Raw genomic sequence first — 23993 nt, forward strand, 5'->3', positions numbered from 1 at the left:
TGGAATTACTGGGTCATATGGTAGTTCTATTTGAAGGTTTCTGAGGAACTTTCAGATTGTTCTCCACAGTGGTTGTACTGATTTACATTCTACCCACAGCATAGGAGGGTTCCCTTTTCACCACAGCCTCACCAGCATTTACCACTCTTTATTTTTTTTTAATCTTAGCCATTCTGACTGGGGTTAAGTGTTATCTCCTTGCGGTTTCAGTTTGCATCATCCTTATGATAAGGGATGCTGAGCATTTTTTTATAAACTTCTTGGCCATTTGTATCTTTTCCTTGGAGAGTTTTCTGGTCAATTCACTTGCCCAGCTTTTGATTGGAATTCCTCCCCCAAACCCCTGCAGATAAACCGCTTGAGTTTCCTGTATATTCTGATTATCAGTCCCTAATCTGAGGAATAGTTTGCAAATATATTCTTCCATTCTGAGGGTTGTCTCCTCACTGTAATTGTTTATTTTGCTATACAGAAGCATTTTAGCCTGGTGAAGTACCACTTGTTTATTTTCAGGATTATTGCCTGTGCTTTGGGGATATTATTTAAGAAATCTTTGCCAAGAATGGCAAGTAGCGTGGTAGTTAAGGGTGTTATACTCTCGCATGGCTGACAATGGTTCTAGTCCCAGACCTGGCAGCTTGCTTTCTCACATTCCTCCTCTCTCTCTCTTACTCTGTCCCTCTCTAGTCAAATTAAAATAAATAAGTAAAATAAATAAAGTTAAAGTAATTCTTAAAAAAAAAAGAAGTTAAAACTAATTTTAAAAAAAAAAAAAAAGAAGTGGGGGGTTGTGGCCCCCACCCTATGGCAAAAAAAAAAAAAAAAAGAAGTCTTGGGAGACCAGCAGTTAGCGTAATGGCTATGTCACTAGACTGCCATGGAGTTGCATGTGATTTGAGTCCTGGACCCAGTGGCTTAAACTCACGTGGGTGCCCAAGATCCCAAGAGGAGAATGGAGGAGAAGGGATTGCAGTGTGGCCATCCCAATGGGGGATGATTTCTCGCTTTCTGTCTCTCTCTTTCTGGCAAGCACACACATCTTATAGCAAAAACCAAAAAAAAAAAAAAAAAAAAGAGTCATGTCTACTCTGATGTCTCCAAGAGTTTCCTCTGAATTTTCCACCAGTAGTTTTATAGTAAGAGGTTTATTTAGATATTCTATCCATTATGAGTTGAGTCTTGTTAATGATGAGAGATAGGGGTCCAGTTTCATTTTTCTGCAGGCAATATTCAGTTTTTCCAGCACCATTGCTAGATATTTTCTTTTCCTACTGTTATCTTGTGACCTTTGAAAAAAATCAGTTAGCTGTATGTTTGGGATTTATTCTTTTCTGATAGGCTATGTGCCTTTCTTTTTTGTGCCAGTACCGTACTGTTTTGATTATCATAGCTTTGCATTATGTTTTGAAGTCAGGAAGTGAGATGCTTCCTACCTTTTTTTTTTTTTTTCCTGCACAGTATTCCTTTGGTGATACAGGGCCTTTTATGATTCCAGACAAATTTAATGATTTTCTTTTATATTTCTGTGAGGAATATCTCTGGCAATTTGATTAGAATTATATTAAACTTGTGGATTAATTAGGGTAGAATTGACATTTTGATTATATTCTTCCAATCTAAGATGTTTTTTTGTTTTTGTGTATCATTTTTAATTTCTTTTTTCAGTTTTATTTAAAGAATTATTTTATTCAACTTTATTTATTTACTTATTTTAATTTGACCAGAGAGGGACAGAAAGAAAGAGAGGGAGAGAGGGAAAGTGAGACGGCAAGCCACCAGGTATAGGACTTGAACCACGTGGGACTCCAGTGCCCTTAACCACCATGCCACTTGCCGGCCTCTCTTTTTTGTTTTTCATAGTTTTCCTTGTAGAGGTCTTTCACTTCTTGAGTTAGGCTTATTCCTATTTTTTAAATTTTTTTGTGAGTATTGTAAATGGAATCACTTTCTTCAGTTCTACTTCAGTTTATTTGTTGTCGATGTTTAAAAGTGCTACATATTTTGGTATGTTGATTTCGTGCCCTGACACTTTACTATATAAAATCATATATATATATATAAAATTATATCATCTACAAATAGGAATAATTTCATTTCTTTTTCTATTTGAATGCCTTTTAATTCACTATCTTGTCTGATAGTATTGGCTAGGACTTTCAGTACTGCTGAAAAGGAGTGGAGAAAGTATGCAACCTTGACTTATTACTGTTTTTAGTGGAAAAGTTTTTAGCATTTCCCCATTCAGTATAATGGTATAATGCTAGCTATGAGTTTGCCACATATGGCTCATGTTGTGTTGAAGACGGTCTTTTCTGTCAGTTTTACAGAAAGTCTTAATCGTGAAGGGATGTTGTATTTTATCAAATGCTTTTCCTGTGTTCATTATATGATCAAATAATTTTTATCCTTCTGTTAATGTGATGTATTACATTTATTGTTTTGTGTATATTGAACCACCTTGCATTTCTGGAATAAAGCCTACATGGTCATGGTGTATAATTTTTTTAGTGTTGTTGAATACAATTTGCTAGTATGTTGTCAAGAATTTTTACATCTGTATTCATTAAGGATATTGATCTGTGGTTTTCTTTTTTTGTTATGTCCTTGTCTGTTATGGGGATCAGGGTGATGGAAGCTTCATACAATGAATTTGGGAGGTTCCTTCTTTTAGATCTTTAGAAATAGTTTGAAGAGAATCAGGGTTCACTCTTCTTTAAAAGTTTTGTAGAATTCAGAAGAGAAACTATCAAGACTTGTGCTTTTATTTGCTGAGAAACTATTTTTTATTTAGTTTCATCGTTATTAGTCTATTCAGGCTTTCTGTTTCTTGCTGTTCAATTTTGCTAAATTATATGTGACCAGAAATTAGTCCATCTTAGGTCAGCAAGTAGCGTGGTGGTTGGGGTGTGCTCTTCTCCCACATGGCTGATTGCAGTTCAAGTCCCAGACCTGGTGGCTTGCTTTCTCACTTTCTCTCTCTCTCCCTCTCTCTCCCTCTCTCTCTCTCTCTCTCTGTGTGTGTGTGTGTGTGTGTGTGTCTGGTGAGCATACATGCCTTGTAGCAAATTTTAAAATAATAATGATAATAAATCATTCTTTTTAAAATAAGAAAACAAATAGGTCTGTATCATCTAGGTTTTCTTGTTTGTTGGTGCGTAATCGCCCACAGTATTCTCTCGTGACATTTTGTATTTCTGTTATATCTGTTTTAATACTGACTGTTTCATTGCTAATTTTATTTAGCTATTTATTTTTTCAGTTCTTTTTGATTAGTCTAGCTAGCAGTGTGTCAATTTTGTTTACCTTCTCAAAGAACCAGGTTTTGGGTTCATTTATTTATTTATTTATTTATTTATTAAAGGTTTTGCTGTAGGGCATTGTGTTCAGTGGAGAGACAGAGAGAGAAAGAAAGAGAGAGAGAGGGAAAGTGAAAAATCACCCCCTATGGAAGGGTGTCACACTGCAGTCCCTTTCCCATTGAGCTCTCAAAATTTGGGACACACACACACACACAGCATGATTTTCAAGCTGTTAGGTTCAGTATTTAAACCATGGTTGGCCATATGGGAGTACAGAGCCTTAGCCACCACACCACCTGCTGCCCTGGTTTCATTTATTTTCTCTATAGTTCTTTATTCTCTATTTTGTATATTTCTAATCATTTTTTTTTCTCCTGATATTTTTAGGGTCTTTATGTTGTTGGTTTTCCAGTTCTCAGAGATGTGTTGTTAGGTCGTCTACTTGCTACCTTTCTCTTTCTTTGCATGTGGACACTAATTGCTACAAACTTCCCTCTTACTGTTTTTGCTGTGTTCCGTAGGTTGTGAACATTCATGTGTTTATTATCGTTGGCTTCAAGGAATCTTTTGATTCCAGTCTTGATTTCTTCAGTGGTCATGAAGTCATTCAGGAGTGAGTGGTTTAGTTTCCATGTGTATGTGTATTTTCCAGGGTTCTTTCTGTAACTGATTTCAAGTTTAATTCCACGGTGGTCAGAAAAGATGCTGGATATAATTTCTGTACATTTGAATTTGTAAAGGCTCATTTTATGCCTTATTATTTGGTCAGTCTTTGAGAACATTAGGGGTGAGAAAAACATATTTTATGGCTGTCAGGTGGAATCTTCTATAAATGTCTGTCAAGTCCATTTGACTTATGATATCAATAAGATCTTGTATCTCTTTGTTTATTTATTTTTTGTCTAGATGATCTGTCCAGAGGTGACAGTAGGGTGTTAAGATCCCCAATGATTTTTTAAAATTATTTTATTTAGGTTTGTTTGTTTGTTTGTTTGTTTGTTTGTTTGTTTAATTTGACTGGAGAAGGATGGAGTAAGAGAGAGGAAAGTAAAAAACCAAGCCACCAGGTCCAGGACTTGAACCATGGTTGGCCATGTGGGAGTCCAGCACCCCCAACCACCATGCTATCTGCCAGCCCAGAGATTCCCAATGATTATTGTGTTGCAGTCTGTCTATCCCTTTAGATCAAGCAGTCTCTCTTTCACATATTTGGGTGCTTCAGTGTTAGGGGCATTGGTATTTGTAAGTTTTACCTTCTTGGTGAACTAGTCCTTTTGGTACTATGTAGTGTCCTTCTTTGTGTTTAAATCTATTTTGTTTTGTCTAATATCAGTATTATGACTCTGGCCTTTTTTTTTTTTTTTGATTTCCATTTGCGTGGAATATCTTTTTTTAACCCTTCGCTTTTAGTCTATCTTAGTCTTTATTAGAGAAGTATGTTTCTTGTAAGCAGCATATAGAGGGCTCCTGTTAGTTGTTATTATTGTTTTTAATTCATTTAACCAGTCTGTGTCTTTTAATTGGAGATTTTAATCCATTAATATTCAGTGTTAGTTAGTATATGTTATTATTGATATTTGTGGGCTTACCCTTGCCATTTTGTTAGCCATTTTCCTGTTTTTTTTTCCCTTTAGTTCTGTTTTTCTCTTTAGTTTTCCTGATATAGTACTCCTTTCAATACTTCTTTTTCTTCTTTCTTTTTCTTTTTTTTGGAGAGGTTTTTGCTATAGGGTGCATGTGCTTGCCACAAAGAGAGAGACAGAGAGACAGAAAGCAAGAAATCTCTCCCCAAGGGGGATGGCCACACCGCAATCCCTTCTCCTCCATTCTCCTCTTGGGATCTTGGGCACACACGTACATGCACCCGGCGTGAGTTTAAGCCACTGGGTCCGGGACTCGAACCGTGGTTGGCTACATGGGAGTCCAGTGACATAGTCATTACGCCAACTGCTGGTCCCCCTTTCAGTACTTCTTAAAGAACTGATCTAGTATTGTTGAATTCTCTCCATTTTTATTATCTGAGAAAGATCTTTTATCATCTTACCAGCGAAAGAATTCTTGGTTGAAACTGCTTTTCTTTTAGAATTTTGAATATGTCTTCCCATTCTTTCCTCACCTGCATTGTTTTATTTGAGAGGTCTGATGCTAGCCCAATAGGATAAGCTTTGTAACTAAGTAACTTGACATTTCTTTAATCAGTTTTGGAATATTGTCCTTTTTCTTTGATTTCTTTACCAGTCTGGCTATGACGTGTCATGGATAAGATCTTTTTAATGTTGATTCTATCTGGAGTTCTCTTTATTTCCTGGATCTGAATTTCTTTATGTTTCTCTAGATTTAAAAAAAATTAGATAGTTTTTATTGAAGTATTTCATTGAATAGGTTTCTATGTCAGCTTCTTCACGCCTGGAATATACATTGTATGGATATTTGGGCATTTATGTATCTAGAATTTCCCATATATTATCCTTAATTTTTTGGCTATTTTTTCATTCTTTTTGGTGTTTTGGTCTATGTGGAAGATTTTAAGGTCAGAAATTCTTTCTTCTGCATGGTCCAATCTGCTGTTAATACTTTCTGGGAAAATTTTAATTTATTGTATTATATTCTTCATTTCTAGAAGTTCTGTTCGATTCTTTTTTAGGGTGTATATCTCTTTATAGAATTCCTCTTATGTGTCATGGAATGATTTTCTCAGTTCCTGAAATTGATTGCTCTCTCTTATATCTTATATCTCATTAAGTTTTGTCACAATGCATGTCCATAATTCTTTTTTTTTTTTTTTTAGCGATTTTTTGCTATAGGGTGCGTGCACTCGCCAGACAGAGACAGAGAGACAGCGAGAAATCAATCCCTTCTCCTCCATCCTCCTCTCAGGATCTTGGGCATGCATGCACATGCGCCCGGCATGAGTTTTAAGCCACCGGGTCCGGGATGCGAACCGCGGTCGACTACATGGGAGTCCAGCGACCCAGCCATTACGCTAACTACTAGTCCCTGACCTGTGACTTTTGAATGAAGCCTGGACAGTTTGAGTTCTGTTATGTGACCTGGATTTTGTGCCTTGCTCCTGCCAAGAGGAAATAATCCATATTCCCTACTTGCCTATTGTTGACGCCTGCTGGATAGAGAGAGAGTAGCGTACTTACGCTCTGAAGGGTCACCACAGACCTGATTCTCCAGGGGGTCAGTACTCCATTACACCTTCTCCACCACCACCCCAGGAGAAGGGAGAATGCCTCCTTATTTCACTGGCAGAGATGGAAGTCCAGTCTCTCCACGTGTCTCAAGTGGTCTCCGTTAATATCACAAGGGGTGGGGTTTCAGTACTGTCTGTGAGAAATGAAAGTTCAGGCCCCTTACTTGTACTTCTCTGTCCCCATTCCAGTGGGGGTGCTGGAAAGTCTTTTGACAGTCCCTAGCATGGAAGTCTAATTCCCCCCCCCCAGCTTTGTCCTTCCTGACATGGGTGGGAGGGGACCACAATTTTTTCTGGGGTGTCTGGCTGGAATAGACATGTTTATGATCTAAAAGCTTCCTTCCTTGCTAGGCTGCCCTTTTCCTACCTGCTTTCCAAAGCTAGAGAAGAGGCTTTGGCTAGGATTTTTTGTCTGTACCTGTGTGCATTTTGTAGTTGCCAGCTCTCTGCTCCATGTCTCATATACATTAAGCCAAAGAAAACAGCTTTCTCATGCCCTGTGGTTCCTAGCAGGTCTTCCTTCTTCCCTTTTCAGGATATTTTAAAATTTCTTCTACATGTAGGACTAGCAGATGGAGTAATGGCTACGTCACTGGACTCCCATGTAGTTGACTACAGTTCAAGTCCCAGACCAGGCGGCTTCGAACTCACGCCAGACATGTATGCTTGCTTGCCCAAAGTCCCGAGAGAATAATGGAGATGGGATTGCAGCATGGCCATCCCCCCCGGGGTGGTGTGGGTGTGTGTGATTTCTTGCTTTCTGTCTCTCTGGGGAGTGCACACTCCCTATAACAAAAAAATCTCCCTAGAGAAAAAAAAAGTGTTTCTTCTGGTATTGTCAGATTTACTTAGCAAAAGAAACAGGGGAAAATATGTCTACTCCATCCTCCTGAAAGCAAAAATCTCTCCAAATTGGAATTTTTGGAAACTGGCTTTGTTATTTTTCCATGTTGATTTGATAATGTAATACTGATTTTCATAAACCATTTTTACCAATTTTACTTAGGTTGCTGTTGCAGGTAAAAATATTATGGTTGGTTGCTCGTTATTAGTTTATAGTTCTTTTTGAACTTTCTTCCTAGCCTCCCTGATTTAGTTACGTTACCACTCCACTTATTCTTTTTCCCCATTACCTAAGTGTTTTTGATTCTTCAAAGGCCTAGATGGGTCTGGAATATGCTTGAACCCAAAAGGTTCTCATTTCCTACTGTTCAAACTATAGTGAGTAAAATAAGTTACCAACTGGGGCTAGGAAACATCATTCTTTAGAGATCCTTAAGAGCGGGTTAGAATTTCAACAGCCTGGTAGATTGATAGGCGTTTGGCCTTGCCTGAAGGAAAGAGAAACTGGGACTAACTTTTCTCTTGAGGGACCTGACACATCTACCTTTTTTAAGATTGTCTAGCAGCTAACTTAAAAATAAGTTTCTAAACATGCTTATTTGTTTTTGGCTTGGTTGTGGTGTCAGCTGTGATTTCTTTTTTTTTTTTTTTTTTTGGACTATTTTTAGAATTATTTATTTTAATTTTATTTATTCATTCATTTATTTTCATTTAATCATCAAGAGACAGAGGAGGGTAAGTGAGAAAGCAAGCCACCAGATCCAGGACTCAAGCTGTGGTCAGCCATGTGGGAGTGTCCAGCACCTTAACCACCATGCCACCTTCTGGCCCCTCAGCTGTGATTTCTATCAGCTGTAACTACAGACAAAATCTACAAATCATATTTATAACTGTTGACTGTATGTGCCACACTCTCTGGCTCTCCAGCAGTTATACATGTGTGATTTTTGCAGGAATGGCTTCCTAACGGAAATGTGGACACAAGAATTTATTTTTCCCTAATGTAACCCTTCTCAGTTTTCCTTCTGTTCCTTCCTAAGATGGCTTGTTTTTCAAGACAGGAGCATAACACCTTTTCTAGGATATGTCAGTTTCTAAAACGTTTGTAAAATTTGCTTGAGATTAGATTTCACCATCATTATTGAGGAGGCACCAAGACTCACGTACCTTTGGTGAATTTATGTTTACATAACACCTTTCATATTGTAGGTCTCAGCTTCAGCCTGTGTGTGTGTGTGTGTGTGTGTGTGAAAAAAGTCCATTAAGTCCAACATACCCCCAGCACTGGATAAATAAACGGGGGAGGTGGTATCGTTACTAACAGTTAGGTGATGAGAAGGAATTTACCTTGATTTCGGACACATTTCTCCTTCCTTTTTTTAAGTGAATTTTCTTTTTTTTAATTGTAGTAAAAGTCACATAGCATTAAATGTACTCTTTTTTTTTTTTTTTTCAACTTGCCAGAGGGCCCATATATTTGCTGGAGAGAGACAGAAAGAGAGGGGGAAGAGTGAGAAAGCACCCTCCACTTCATGGGGAATGATCATAGTGCAATTCCCTTCTCTATTTCTCCTTTCTTTTGGGATTCTGGGCAGGCACACACATGTGCCCAGTGTGTTTTGGAAGTCACTGGGTCTAGTACAAAAAAATTCAAACCAGAGTCAGTCAGTGGGGTTCAGCTCCTTTAACCACCACACCCTATGCTGGCTCATAAAATGTACCATTTTTTAAGAGTATACTTCAGTGGCATTTAGTATATTCACAATGTTGTATAAGCATCATAACTATCTAGTTCCAGAACGTTTTCATCTCCCCAATGGGAACGGCATATGCTTTTATTTCATTGCCAGAGGGTACATGTACTTCTCAGAGAGAGGAACGTCATCCCCACCCTCCCACCCCCAATGCTACAATCCTTTTTCCTCAATTTCTCTACCTCATTGGGATTTTGTGGACACACTCACAAGCCTCCTGTATTTATTAATCCACCAGACTGGAATTTAAACTGAGGTCGGCTATGGGGAGTCTGAGTTTATATATAAATCTATATAGCATTTAACTGCTGCACTATGGGGCAGAGCCCTCGCCCTGCCCCTGTCTGCTGTAAGCAGTCACTGCTTTCTCCCTCTCGCCTCCCTCAAATTTCCAGGTCCTGACAACCAATAATCTGCTTTCTGTCTTTACATATTTGCCTATTCTCGACATTTCATATAATGATAGAAAACACGACCTTTTGGAGACCAGCGGGTGGTGTGGTGGTTAAGGCATTGGATACTCAGATGGTGTAGCAGTTACATCACTGGACTCCCACATGGATGACCATGGTTTGAATCCTGGACCTGGTAGCTTGCTTTCTCACTTTCTCTCTCTCTCTCTTTCTATGTGTCTCTCTCTGGTCAAATTAAAATAAATGAATGAATAAATAAAATTAAATAAATAATTATTTTTTTAAAAAAAGAAAACATGGCCTTTTGGGTTGGACTAATTTCACTTAACATTAGTAATTTTTTTAAAGAATTATTTTAGTTAACTTTATTTTAATTTGGCAGTAATACATGTGTGATTTTTTTTTTTTTTTTTTTTTTTTTTTTTAACCAGAGAGGGATAGAGAGAGGATGGAAAAGTGAGAAGCAAGCTCCAGGTCTGGGACTCAAACCATGGTTGGCCATGTGGGAGTCAGTGCCCTTAGCCATCATGCCACCTGCTGGTCCAAGCATTAGTAATGTTTTTATGGACCAGCCAATGGTGTGGTGGTTAAGGTAGCTATATCCCACATGGCCAATACATGGTTCAAGTCCCAGATCTGATAGCTTGAAAAATACACCAGGCATGTGTATGTGCCCAAACTCTTGAGAGGAGAATGAAGAGAGGGGATTGCCACATGGCCACCCCCGTGGGGGTGCTTTCTTACTTTCTCTCTTTTTCTGTCTCTCTTCAATGAATACATGTGCCATACAGCAAAATTTATTTTTTAAGTTTTCAAAGTGTATCCATGTCGTAACATGTATCAGTACTGAATTGCTTTTTTTTTTTTTGGAGAGATTTTTGCTACAGGGCGTGTGCGCTTGCCAGAAAGACAGAGAGAGACATAGAGACAGAAAGTGAGAAATCACCCTCCAGGGGGGATGGTCACGCCGCAATCCCTACTCCTCCATTCTCCTCTCGGGATCCTGGGCATCCACGCACACGCGCCCGGCATGAGTTTTAAGCCACCGGGTCCGGGATGCGAACCGTGGTCGACTACGTGGGAGTCCAGCGACATAGCCATTACGCTAACTGCTGGTTCCCCGTACTGAATTGCTTTTATAAATGAATAATATGTCATTGTGTGAGTGGGACTTCAAAAAGTCCACGGAAAATGCACATTATGAAAAGCTATGCTTGGATTTCAAAAATGTTTTGTGCCAGTATAAACACTTCAATTACATTTTCCATGAACTTTTAGAAGTCCCCTGGTATATCTTCATCTTCCTATACGTGAGACTGGGGGCAGATTAGTCCACGCAGGCTGCCATAACACAGTATCACAGTCTGGGATGCTGAAATAACAGAAGTTTACTTTCTCACAGCTTTGGAGGCTGCATGTTAACGGTTCAGGAATTGGTAATGCTACTTTCTGCTGGTAAATGGCCTCCTTTCCTGATGTCTTTACACATGGCTACGTGTGTGCGTATCTGTCCTCATCTGCTTTCCTTTTAACAACAGTCATCTTGGATTAGGGCCCTACCCTCATGGCTTGGCTGCATCTTTAAAGACCCTGTCTCCAAACACAGTCCCATTCTGAGGCCCTGGAAGTTAGGACTGCAACATGAACTGGTGGTGGTGAGGACATAGTTCTGCCTGATAGAGGGCATTGGCAAACTCCCATCCACCAGACGCCTTTTTGGGGGCAAGCAAAGACATATCCCAATTGTGAGAACTCAAAGCTCTTTGGCCTGCCTCATTTTTTTTTTTTTTTAATAATTTTTAAGCATTCCCTTTGGTTTATAGAAAGAGATAAGAGCAGCTCTCCAGGACAGCTCTGGACTCCTTCACATCACAGCAGCAGTAGGAGGAATCCTTGCGGGAAAGTCAGGGAGAGTGTGCCTCATCCTTGTGTAGCAGAAGAAAACTCACCCTGCTCATCATTGTTGTTCAAAAGAAGCATCAGGTCCTGCAGAAAGCAGCACCTCTCCTCTGCAAGACTCACACATGGGGCCCTGGTCCCTGTGCAGCGTGGCCTTGTGGGTTTCGGGGAAGGGGAAGTTAGGCAAGCAGGTCATTCCTTGCAGAAGCTCCCTGGGAAGCCCGGGGTTCCCACTTCAGTAAGGAGGCATTGGGGACAGAAGGGACCGAACACAGGGCCTCCTTTACAGTAAAAGGGAGAGCCTGCTCTCAGGTGCTAAGGTAACATCTTCTGTAAATAACAGTGGCTCGTGAAGCCGGATGTTTTCTTGGATGTGGGGACCTACGCCCTCCTTGTCTGTCTGATTTTCCAACCTGAAGTCTCCCTATGGCCCTCTGAGAGGTGCTGAGGTGGCCTGGACTGAGCCTGTTTGCTTTACTTGCAGGATGAACGAGCGGGACCGGCTGATAAAGAGGCTGAGCAGAAAGACGCCTCCAACCCTCTTCCGAGGCAGCTCCATCCAGCAGTCTGTCCCCCGTAAGTCTAGCAGTCAGCGCTCGCTCGGGCACTGGGCTGTGGAAAAGGGTCCCTAAGGCAGACAGCTTAATAAAGGGGAGGCCGCTGTCCAAGCAAGACATTCCGGGTACTGGGATTCCTAGGAGTGGCCTGAGGCAAGGACAGCCTGAAAGCAGGTCAAATGCCTGAACGCCAAAATCCTTACACGTGAAATCCTGATGTGGTTAAGATCTTCCTGTCAGCCTCCCCAGAGGGGTTTTTAAAGGTTGAAATGATATTACTTTTAAATTGTTGTCCTCCAAAATAGCAATATGAACTGTTTTTGTTGCATATTAGCCGATCAATTAAAGCAATAGTAATCACTAGGAAAAGATCTGTACATTTCCCCAGGGAAGGCTGCCCTCTACACGTCTAGGGTTGACTGTTCCCCACCCCTAGTCCTAGAGAAGTGGAGGATGAGAGGCCTTGGAAGCTCCCCCACTTGGAGCTCACTGGGAGTAGGGGCTTGTTTTTCACAGTCTAACCATTCAGCTCCTAGCTGAGGGCCTCTGGGCTGCTTCCCCAGGCCAGGTGAACCGGCCTGTGCTGTTTTGGGTCCTGCCTCTCTGAGCCTCCCTCCCGCTGGTCCGTGTGCATGCGCCTTCTCTGCCCGCCATGCCCCAGACCTGTTTTCCTTTCCCTCCCTGAGAAATGCAGAAGGAAAGAGCTGGGGGAACAAGCGCAGTCCATAAAGAGTCATTGTATACGCAGTTCAGGTACTGAAGGGGCCATGGAGTACGTACAGTCCCGCCTGTCAGCAGGTTTTTGCAGACTTTCTGAATGGAGACAAGAGAAGGGTGGAGTATCAGCACCTTTCAGTAATCCCCCTCCTTCTCTCCACTTTGCCAAGAGGAATATCAAATGTTCCACCACCCCAGGAGATGGGTGGTGCCTGCCCCAAGAGACAAAGCAGAGGCTCAGGTCAAGGAGTGGCCCCCCAATCGCCCAGCAAATTTCCAGGGGTTTCCGGGGGATAACTATAGTCTCAAGCCCAAGAGCTAGGGCAGGTCAGGGGATTCGATGGGATAGTTCAAGGAATGTAGTCTGTAGGACATTCCTCTGGGACTGGGCTGCCTGGGTTCTTGTCCCTACTTTGGACACTCTTTTTGTGACTGTGGACAAGTTATTTGACCTGTTTCTCCCCGTTATCAAATGGGAAGACTAAGAACCTACCTGGTGTTTTGGGAAAATTAAATGAGATTGTATATGTAAGAAATTGCCTAGAGCAGTACCAGACAATATAAAGAGTTCAGTAAACTATTACTATTACTATTTTCTTAGAATTATTATTTTTTTATTTGACTTTATTTATTTGTTTGTTTGTTTTTGAGCAGAGAAGGATAGAGAGAGAAAGAGAGGGAGAGGGAATGTGAGAAAACAAGCTGCCAGGTCCAGGACTCAAACCGCAGTTAGCCGTGTGGGACTCCAACACCCTTAACCACCATGCCACCTACTGGCCCAAGATATTACTATTTTGATGATGATGATGATGTCACTAGCAGAATACCTGTGGGCAGCTTACATATTTCTCTAAATTTCTGTTTTCTCCTCTGGAAAAATATGGAACTATAATAATAGACATCTTGCACAGGTCTCGTGGGCTTGAAGACGATGTAGATAAACACCTCATGTGTGCCAAGCACGGAGAAAACATGTGCAGGTTCCCTAAATGACAGCGTGTATGCTGACGAGCACCCCCCACCCCAAGTTTCTCTAATAAATGTTTCAGAGTGGCCACAAAGAAGATGCTAGGTATACGTAGGCGGGATCTTCAAAAAGTTGGTCATGTGTATTATGAAAAAACTATGCATGGATTTTGAAACGTTTTTGCACCAAAATAAGCTCATACTTCAATCTCATTTTCCCATGAACTTTTTAAAGTTCCCTTGTGCTGTGATCAAAGGCCAAGTGAGAACTTTCATGGGCGAGTCATAAATGTCTTAAAACAACTACCAAAGGCTTTACTTATGTCAATATTTGGAAGAACAACAACAACAAAAAAGCTACTGCACAAATATAAGAAGTCAGAAAGTTTCTAAATCACATCACACTTTAAAAACACTTAGCAGCTAGTGGGTCCAGCATGGAGCATAGTGGTTGGGGCACTGGACTCCCACATGGCCGACCCAGGTTCGAGTCTGGACCTGGTGACTTGCTTTCTCACTATCTCTCTCTCTCTCTTTCACTCTCCCTCTCTCTCACTCTCACTCTCTTACTCTCACTCTCACTCTCCTTCTGGTGAGCACATGTGCCCTGTAACAAATTAAAGAATAATAATAATGATACATACATTAAATCTTTTTAAAAAACACTCAGCAGCTGGTACTAGAACATGATAGGTAACTTAGGATGTTTCTGCCATAAACTACCAGAGAAGGCCAACCAGTGATGAGGTCTGCATGGCTGGTCTCAGCCTTTGCATGGCCCTCTTGGGCCTGTCTGACTGCTGTCTTGGGCCTGTGTCTCCTCAGGAAACTGGAAAGAAAAAACTCTAATGTTAGTGGCGTACTTTTAGCCGCTGCACATTGTGTTTGCAACTGAAATCAGCATTTCCTATGCAGCCTAATTTCCTCGTGGCCCGGTGGTCCTCCCCATTTCTACGGCTATAGGGAATCGTTTTCCAGACAGGAAACTGCTACTTTCATTAAGATGCTATCAGAACTTGGAGTCAAAGGAATGCTACTTAAGGGGAATTCTATTCCAAAATAATAACAATGAAAAGAAAAGACATGATTTGTAGGGACTTCACCAAATGTTCTGCCCAGAGAAGATAAAACAGCCAAGAAATTCACCTGCTCTCCCATTTCCTTTCACGTGTCCAACTCTGTCATCGGCCATGGTTGTGGCTGAGTATTTAGAAAGCAAGTGTGTTAGGTGGCCAGTCAAGAAAAGCCTTTTCCAGGCCCAAACCTGAACTTTCTGGCTTTCAGAACCTTCTGAAAGTGGGTACTGCAAAGAGAGGGAGATTTCTTCTGAGCTTCCTGTTTAGATGCAAAAGGAATTAAATGGCCACTGAGCCGACCAGCGAGCCGCCCCTGAGCTGGCAGATGGAGGCTGGCTGAGTGGGTCTGGTGCCTGCTATTCCACCACAACTTTTTCCATTAGGGCACTCACTCCTACCAGGACTAATTTCTAAGAGGAAAAATACTCTATCTGAACCAGGAAGGACACTATTCCCCTCAGGCCATCTTCCTTTCCTTCTTAAACGTTAGAGTCCACCTTAATCTCAGTTAAGGTTAAGAAAGTCTGAATGGACCACATTCTGGAAATATGTGAGTAGGTGTAGCCAATGGCAACTGAGGTGAGGGCGAGGAGACTAGCCGGCAGGGACCTCTGGGTGCTCTGCGTACCTGAGAAAAAGGGTTAGCAATGGGACAGGAAAGAGCTCCTCTCTGCCGTTTCATTCGAGGTAAGCCTAGAAACTCTTGCCACTCCAGAGTGGCTGAGTCATCCTGCTGCGAGCCCATGGGAGACCCTTGTAGCAGTGATACTAATGCAAATCGAGGAAGTGACACAGCTATGAGTCGAAGAAGCCCCCAGAGTTGGTTCCCAGTAGGCCCAGGCATGTGAATGAAAAGCAGGGTAAATGCTCTTTTCCTCCCTGGCTGCCTGAGGATATACCGCCATCATGAATGACACAGTAACTGTCCGAACCAGGAAATTCATGACCAACCGACGACTTCAGAGGAAACAAATGGTCGATGTCCTTCACCCCGGGAAAGCAACAGTACCTAAGACCGAAATTCGGGAAAAACTAGCAAAGATGTACCAGACCACACCAGATGTCATCTTTGTGTTTGGGTTCAGAACCCATTTTGGTGGTGGCAAGACAACCGGCTTTGGCATGATTTACGATTCTTTGGATTATGCGAAGAAAAATGAACCCACACATAGACTTGCAAGACATGGCCGTTATGAGAAGAAAAAGACGTCAAGAAAACAGCGAAAGGAACGCAAGAACAGAATGAAGAAAGTCAGGGGGACTGCAAAGGCCAACGTTGGTGCTGGCAAAAAGCGAGCAGGAGACTGGAGAACAGTCGAAGGAGTAAAGATTCTGCAATGACTCTCTGCGGTGATTGTGCGGATTTTTCATGAGAGGATTAATACACTAAAATATTTTTATGTGAAAAAAAAACAGGGTAAATAAAAAACAAAGCTTTCTCCCTTCAGTTTAAATAGGGAGTAGATAATCCCCAAAGCCAAAATACCTTTCCCCAAAGCACACTCCCAAACAGCATTTATTTTTGCATCTCAGCAAGTCCCCTTCCTTCCCTCCATCTACTCCCCCTCAACAAAGGTAGGTAGTACTTGTTCTCTCTGTGCTGTCAAGGCACCTTCCTCTCTGGCAGGGATGTAGTAGTCTCCCCTGGGTACAGTGTGCATCCACACTGAAATGAAGGAGAGGATTCTGCAGCCTTGATAAGGTCAGATAAGCCCGTCTGCAGGACTGGAACTGTGAGAGCACTAAGTGAGGCCTCCCCTGGCCCCCGCCATCATTATACAGAAAAGTAAACCAAGACTCAGGGAACTTTAAGAGCAGAGCCCTAGGCACAAGGCCAAGGAACTGCCAACCAAGAACTAGAACCATCCTTTCTTCCCCCCAGTGCTTCAGCCTTGGGCCGCCAGGGTCTAAGATGAAACCTGAGTAGGGAAGCCACCTGCAGAGTGAGGAGCTCAGTGGTCCCCTACCTGCCACCCTGAGTGTCTGTGAGGCACTTAGGATGCCTCGTGAATACCTTCCAGATCAGAGCCACTTCAGTGGGGCTGAGAAGCACCCGCAGTCCTGCAGCACAGCTGACCCAAGACTACCACCTCAGGTAGTTACGGAAAACACGCCTTTTTTTTTTTTTTTTTTTTTTTGGAGAGGTTTTTGCTTTAGGGCATGTGTGCTCACCAGAGAGACAGAGACAGAAAGCAAGAAGTCACCCCCCCAGGGGAGGTGGCCACACCGCAATCACTTCTCCATGATCCTCTCAGGATTTTGGTTGGGCACACACACACACATGCCCAGCATGAGTTTAAGCCACTGGGTCCGGGATTCAAACCACGGTCAACTACATGGGAGTCCAGCGACATAGCCATAATATCTGCTAGTCCCGGAAATACTCCTTTTAAAAGATCAGTGAGTGAAAACTAGCCATGTTGACCACAGTGCACAGCCTGTTACCAGAGAAGATAGTGTTATTTGCTGGATTTTCTATGAAACATCCCAAGAAAAGACGTTGTCGCCTCTACACTGCAGTAAAAAATGCTTCATAAGAAGCAGGAGGCTGGAGCAATCTCTCCAAAGCTCATAACGAGGTTACCTTGTCCCTGTTGATCCCTGATCAAGCCACGGGAAGAAAACCCTAACCTTCTTAGGGAACAGAGGTGAGAGGCAGCTCTTGCTCTTAAGTGCTCAGAATCAGGTCACATGAAGACTTCAGAGCCCGACAATCCAAGCACAGCCACTGTTGTGAAAGCCATCTTGATGGGGAGTTCACGTGTACCCAGTGTGGGCCCAGGGCCAAAACAAGAGAGCAAACACGTCTGGTTGTGGGAGCCCTCCCCCGGGTTGGCTGCAACCTTGTGACTCAAGGACCTGCCCGCTCCTATCCCCAGTTATCCAGGGGCTCACCCTGGTCTGGGAGCTGCTTCACCATGCCGACCACATGCTAGGATTTCTTGGTTTGTGAGTTTGTTGAGTTATAAGTGGCGTTGAGCAAGACCAAAGGGCCCTTTGGAAGATTCCGCTCTGTTCTCGTTCTCCCTGGTTTGGCTTCGTCTGCCTTCATTCTGGCCCACTCTTGTTCTCTCCCGTGGTGTCGCTGACCTAGGTTGTCTTCCCTGCTGCTCAGCCCCTGTGTCCTCAGTCGACTCCGAGACCACCCCTGCAGACAGCCGCTGGCCTCCCAGGATAGCCACCTGAGCCTTGGATTTCCCAGACCGTGGCTGGTAGGCAGGCTGTCGGGAAGGGCTGGGCAGTCAGCCCAGGGCTAGGAGCTCTCAGTTTATGAGCATGCACAGAGTGAGAAAACAGTCCAGCATCTTCTTTTGCAGATCTTCCTCTCCTCCGTCCCCAGGAAGACTCCAATATATATTACAATTATATATGCTCATAACTCTTCTTTCTAATTAAGCAACATGTCTAGGGAAATTATACACAATCGGGAGCTGTTACATGGACACAGTTTTTTCATTTCTCGATCACCTGTTTAAAGAGTATGGCGATGAACTAACAAGTCCATTGATAAATTCTAAATATGCATTTTGGGGGTCACACTTGTCTGGCTTTTTACTGTGAGGTCTTTTGGCCATAATGTCTAATCGAGCTGTGGAACTTTTCTGTACCCTTGACACAGGAGGGTTAGTCAACAAAAAAGGGAGTCTTATAAATGTCTTTTCTGTGAAAAGGGCCAATGGGAAGCAAAACCCCACTTTGAGCTTATGCACACCAGCCCTCTTTCAGAAGAGATGCAATAGCGTGGGGCCTGCAGTCACCCCGTCTGGGTTTACTGCCACACACAAGGTCTATGACCCTGGGTAAGTCACAGAAATCTCTGCGCCTCCGTTTTCTCATCTGTAAAGTGGCTAGAATATTATCACAATCCCATTGGGCTGCTAAGAGAACAAATTGAGCTGTATGTAAACACGTAGCACAGTCGTCATACACCCAGCATTTAATACGTGTTGGCTGTTCTTTATCTTATTAATATGACTTGATTGCAAGAATCAGTCTTCCTGTGGCCAAGAATCCAAACACTAAATTCCTCTCCATTTTATCTGTGATCTTTTTCTGTATTTACATGAAAATAAACCCACTTCAGTTACTTATTACAAGGTCAAATCAGCTCAGTTTAAAAACAGGACTGCCTCAAGCATCATGGAACATTTTGCCAGCTTCCACTATTAGCCTCGTGTGTATTTTCCCTGGCATGTTTACACTTCATAAATTAGCCAGCCAGCCGGCCTGCAGCATCAAGCTGATTGGGACATTTCCTCTTGATTGGCCATGGGAAAGCACTTCCCACACCCAGCCCAGCTGTAGCCCCCAGGACGTGAGGGGACTTTGTAAAATAATGGAATTAAAGCCTGAGTTTATTTTGATGCAAAACGTTTTCAAATCCATGCATTATTTTTCTACAATAACTATTTTCTATGAACAGTTTGAAGATCTCATGTAGTAGACCTGCTCCTCTGTCCCTCAGAGCTTTCCCACCCAGCACCAGCAGCCAGAACCATCTGGTCCTGGAGGGGTCTCCCTCTGCCCCACACCCTCACGCTTCACCTTTCAGGGAAAAACGTCACAGATTTCTTCCTCAGCCTCCAGGGACTTCAGCCAGGGAGGCAGTGCATGGCCCACGGTACAGCTGCTCTCTCCCAGAAAAGCAAAAAATCTTATTCTGAGCCTTGTGTGCTCCCGTCTCCCACTGCCCAAATTCTCCCCTGTGCTTCTCTTTCAGATGGGTATGCCTTTTCTCAGGAAGAGCATGGAGCTGTGACTCAGGAAGAAATCGTCCGTGCTTACGACACCACCAAAAAGAAATCAAGGAAGAAGTAGGATTCGCGTTTTCTCTGCTGGATCCTAAGAAAGAGATTTGGTTTGTCACACCCAGTGTTAACACATCTTTGTCAGAAGAGACTGGCATCAGCAGCCAAAACACCGGAAAACACATCTTTGTGGCCTTAGCCAACCAGTTTGTTAGTTATATATCCCCTCGCCAGCCCCAAGTGTAGACCGCAGGGGAAGCCATTTTCTCCCTCCCAGTTTGTCTGCAGTGCTTGGCCTAACTTTTGTTTACGTTGTTATGAAGCATTCAACTGTGCTCTGTGAGGTGTGAAATTAAAAACATTATGTTTCACCAATATTTAAACATCAGTACAAGTTGTTCTGGGAGAAAGGGAAAGGAGTTTCATGTTGTGTGAGAGACCCATCTTGTGTAATTGGAGTGGGTGTACTTACTTCCTGTTTGGTTAACTCACAGATGAAGTCCAAAGAGCAGCATGCAAATTTCACTTTAGGCAGGTTGCTATCTTGCTTTAATTCCTGTTTTGTATGAAATTGGCATAAACTTCTTGATTGCAGTGAAATCACAAAAATCTCTTAACTGGATGGTAAACCTGAGAATGTGTATTTGCACCTCATAGCAACATTCTCAGCAGAGCGAATCAGTCAATGAGCTGACAGGGTCTTCTGCACCCTTTCCAGGTGCCATCCAGCCAGGCCCTCCCATCGCTGTCCAGATGTCCTTCGTCTTCAGACCTTCCGCATGGCTGTGCTCAGTGCATGGCGGCTGGTGGGCAACCAACCCAGATCTGCACTTCTCCTTGCTCCACTGCAGATTCAGATATGGATGCAAGAAATATCTTTTACAGTCCTTTTCATTCAGTAACTAAAGAAACATAGCTATCCTGCATATATTCTAAATGTTTATCTGCCTCTTTCTGACAATGGAACCCCTGTGGTTCTGGATGTCACTCCCTGCCCTGGTCAGCTCCAAGTACTATTTCTCAGCCTCCAGACCACTGAGCCTTTGGTATCTGCTTCAGTTAGAACCGATGTTTGTTTTCTTGAAGGCTCAGGGCACTTTCTGGATTTTCACTGTCAGGAAAAGAATGAATTTATAACATATCTATGCAGTGAGGAAGCACGTCTTGTACTCTAGTTCTAGAACCAGAGCATGGGTAAGCCCAGAAGGGAGACTGTAGGGAGATAACAGACAGTGAGGGTGGTGAAGAAGATGACCGCAGAAGTCCTCAGAAGAAAGGAGGAGAAATTGGGAGAAGGACACAGAAGATGTTTTCTTCCAGATCTCCTAGTAGAAAGTCTGAAATCAAGCCCTGAGGCCCAGACAGTTGTTATTATCTGCTTCAAGTGTACGGGAGCCTAAATAAGACCTCGACACGCAGTTTTAATTGAATCCGAAACCTTTCCATGAAATTCTCCTTTTTAATAGTAGTGGGTTTCCTTTCTCTATCCTATCAGTGTTCGATGCAGGTACCTTTTAGAATAAGGAGTATCTTGAATTCTTAGACCAGGCAGGGAAGTGCTGAGTCACTGAATTTCCCAAGGACAGACTTCCACATTCTAAATTCAGACAGAACCTGGATGCCCTCAGGCATGAAAGTGAGCACCTGCAGCCCTTAAGAAGTGACTGGCCTGGAGGCACATTCTCTCCTCTTGGCTTTGGGTGCCAACCCAGATTTTTGGATGGTTTAAAGTTAATAGTTCTGGGCAGCTGTTACTGGTTAAAATGGCACAGTTCCTCTGGGGATGGTGGTGGTAAATTCGGAAATAAAACAATAGTGCACTTTGCTTCCTAACCTTTTATTTTCAAAACATCCACAACTTAATGAGTATTGAAATAATTTAGGATACGATGATTTGCATTGACTTGTAAAAGTAATGCTTATGTTATGAGGTGACCAGGATGCAGACAAGGCCTGAGAGGGCAGGAGGACAATGCAATTAACAGGTGAGGCTCAGAATTTGCCATTCCTTCCTCCCCGGGGTGTATGCAACATTTTAAATACTAGAGCACTCAGCGAGAAGTCGCTGAAAGACCGCCCTGCAGGAATCACAACACAAAACGTGCCTATGAGTAACACAGCACACCAAGTCGCATGTCATTCTTTATTACACAAGCCAGAAAGATGATGCCAGGATTCAGAAGTAAAATGAACACTAGAACTGAATGTACATTAGGCATCTTGACTATTAGGTTTCATTTGGGAATAAGACCTATTTGGAGAGAATGAAAACTCAATTGTTTTTCAAACACTTCACTCCTTCTTGAACTTCAAGCCTTCCAGATCAGATTTATGAATTAAAATGTATGTTTGTGTGGGGATTTTGGTTTGTTTCGTTTTTTTTTGTTTGTTTGTTTCCCAATGTTCAAGTACAGTTCACATTTTCTGGGATTTAAGTATATTTTACTATTTCATGAAGTGGATTAAACAATCTTTGCAATGATGAAATAAGTACACAGTAGAACACTATTTATTCTGTCATGTGATTAAGCTTTCTTATAGCCAAATGACTAAGTTGTGTTTCTAGGGGGAGCAGCTGTCACTGCGTGAGTTGTAGAATATTTAGCTGAGGTCAGAGTGTCAGACACAAGCTTCTCCCTAGGGAGCAGGGTGGACTGAACTAGGATGCACACTCTGGCTGTCAGCTCAGTGAAAATGCCACATAGGACTTGTCACTTCTGCGGCATCGTAAGTGACTCTCAGGCTGGCAGGTCAAACTCGGTCAGCACTCCAGGGCTGACTCTGGATTGGGCAAAGCTGGCAAGATCCACTCAAGCCAACCCTTGGCCTGGTGCTGTACACGGCCAGCCACTCTTGTTTGATTCTGTGTCCTGTCTGGCTAACTCTACAAAAATTAAAAAACAGCCATTCTTTGAACTCAGTTTTGGATTCTGCCATATACCGGCACATGCCCGTATGGGCAGCTGTGGCAGACACACATTGAAAAGGGAGGTGAAAGAGCAGAATGGCCCACTAACTTCTGCTTGCCAGACTGGATTAGCACTTCGTTGCTGGTCAGAGTGGGCTTCGTAATAATTTAGAATAGCTGATACGTCCGTCCTGTATCTGCAGAATATTCTAGGCTTCTTGACCATTGTGTGTTGTCCATTCTCCCAACACATATGTACACACAGAAACAAAAACAGAGTCATGTTTTAGGTTCTGTATACTATATAAAACCTGCGCTTTAGAGAAAGGGGCTACTGTTTCTTTAACACTTTTAGAGAAATATCCTAAAAAGTAACCAGGGTTTCATCTGAGCTCAGCTGAGAACTCTGTTGACATTTTCTTTTCCTCGACAAGGCTTTAGGTCTTACTACAGAGAGCTGGCAGTGAAAATCAGTAATAACTTGTCAAGAAGCAGTGAATAATGGGGGAAAAAAGTGAGTCTAGGTAGCTAATGTCTGAAAATGCATATGGACAGACTTTAAGGTTGAATTATTTTTAAAAGAATGCTACAGTCTATAATCTCTATTTATTATAGCAATGACTCTATCCTTTTTTTTTTTCAAACCATAAGAAAGGGAATTTTCCATCAGATATTCCTGTTCCTAGGGATTTATGTCTTAAACCATAAGGTGAATTGAATACTTGCAAAATTCGGTTATAGGATAAGGTAGTCTTTAGGTTTGAACATGCGAAAAGGACAGCATTCATTTGAGCCATGGTTTGAATTACTGCCCAGGGTCATTGTCCCAAAGTAATTTAAGGAGTGATTTAGCTTCAGCATTTGAAATGTCGCCGTCATCTCCTGGGGTGCATAAAAAATGTGAACAGGGAAACTATGCTTAAGCAGAGCCTGAAATCATAACTTGGCAAAAAAATGAGTTTATTGAGTCAAGTCAAAAGATGGCATCCCCTATCCTACTCATTAAATACTTTCCTGGTGCAGACACTGAAAGTAGCAAATATAATCCTGATGGGGATAAGTAAAATAAAGTCTCCTCTTTTCAAAAAAAGAAAGTGTACCTCAGATGGCTTTGTTGTCGGTTCTCTATTGGCTCAAGTCAGCTATCAATCTCAGTATAGCCTTGGGGAAGTTACTGAAAGGCATAGCAGCCATTTTTGCATCTTGAAGGGGAAGGGTTTCCAATGGGTCATACAGGTGAGGGCCTGAGACCCACATAATGGCAGTACTAAGTATTATTGAGAAGAATAGACCAGGAATACTTCTACTTCACTTGATGTGTTGTGCCCTGTTTTTTTCCTCAGCATCCCAAATTGTGCAGTGCACATTTCCATTGCCTTCTATGAGCTTCGTTTAAGGCCCCACCTCTCATTAGTGTTCTGATAAAGCTCTCTCTTCCTTTGTGGGGTTTGAGTGCTTTGTGGAGGTGGGGTATAATCTAAGTGGGAAGGAGGGGGGTAAGCCAACATAAATCTAAGTGGTCAAAAGCTACAAACAAATAAGATCAGAAAAGTGGGGCAAGCTGCCTCTAGTTATCCTACCCCAGGTATAATTCATAGCTGTTAACCTCCAGCA

General features: G+C 42.5%; 1 protein-coding gene across 2 annotated transcripts in view; it reads left to right on the plus strand.

The window, feature by feature from the left end:
- The window catches only part of ATP8A2 (ATPase phospholipid transporting 8A2), a 693132-nt gene extending 671836 nt beyond the window's left edge, over window positions 1–21296 (plus strand). For both annotated transcript variants that reach the window (XM_006159534.2, XM_006159533.1), the window contains exons 36-37: window positions 11892–11983; window positions 19444–21296. In XM_006159534.2, coding sequence (XP_006159596.1) covers window positions 11892–11983; window positions 19444–19541 — 190 coding nt within the window. In that variant the 3' untranslated portion in view covers window positions 19542–21296. The remainder of the gene's footprint in view (window positions 1–11891; window positions 11984–19443) is intronic.
- The last annotated feature ends 2697 nt before the right edge of the window (window positions 21297–23993 follow it).

This window comes from Tupaia chinensis, unplaced genomic scaffold (assembly GCF_000334495.1).
Source record: "Tupaia chinensis unplaced genomic scaffold, TupChi_1.0 Scaffold000634_1, whole genome shotgun sequence".
Taxonomy (NCBI): Eukaryota; Metazoa; Chordata; class Mammalia; order Scandentia; family Tupaiidae; genus Tupaia; species Tupaia belangeri.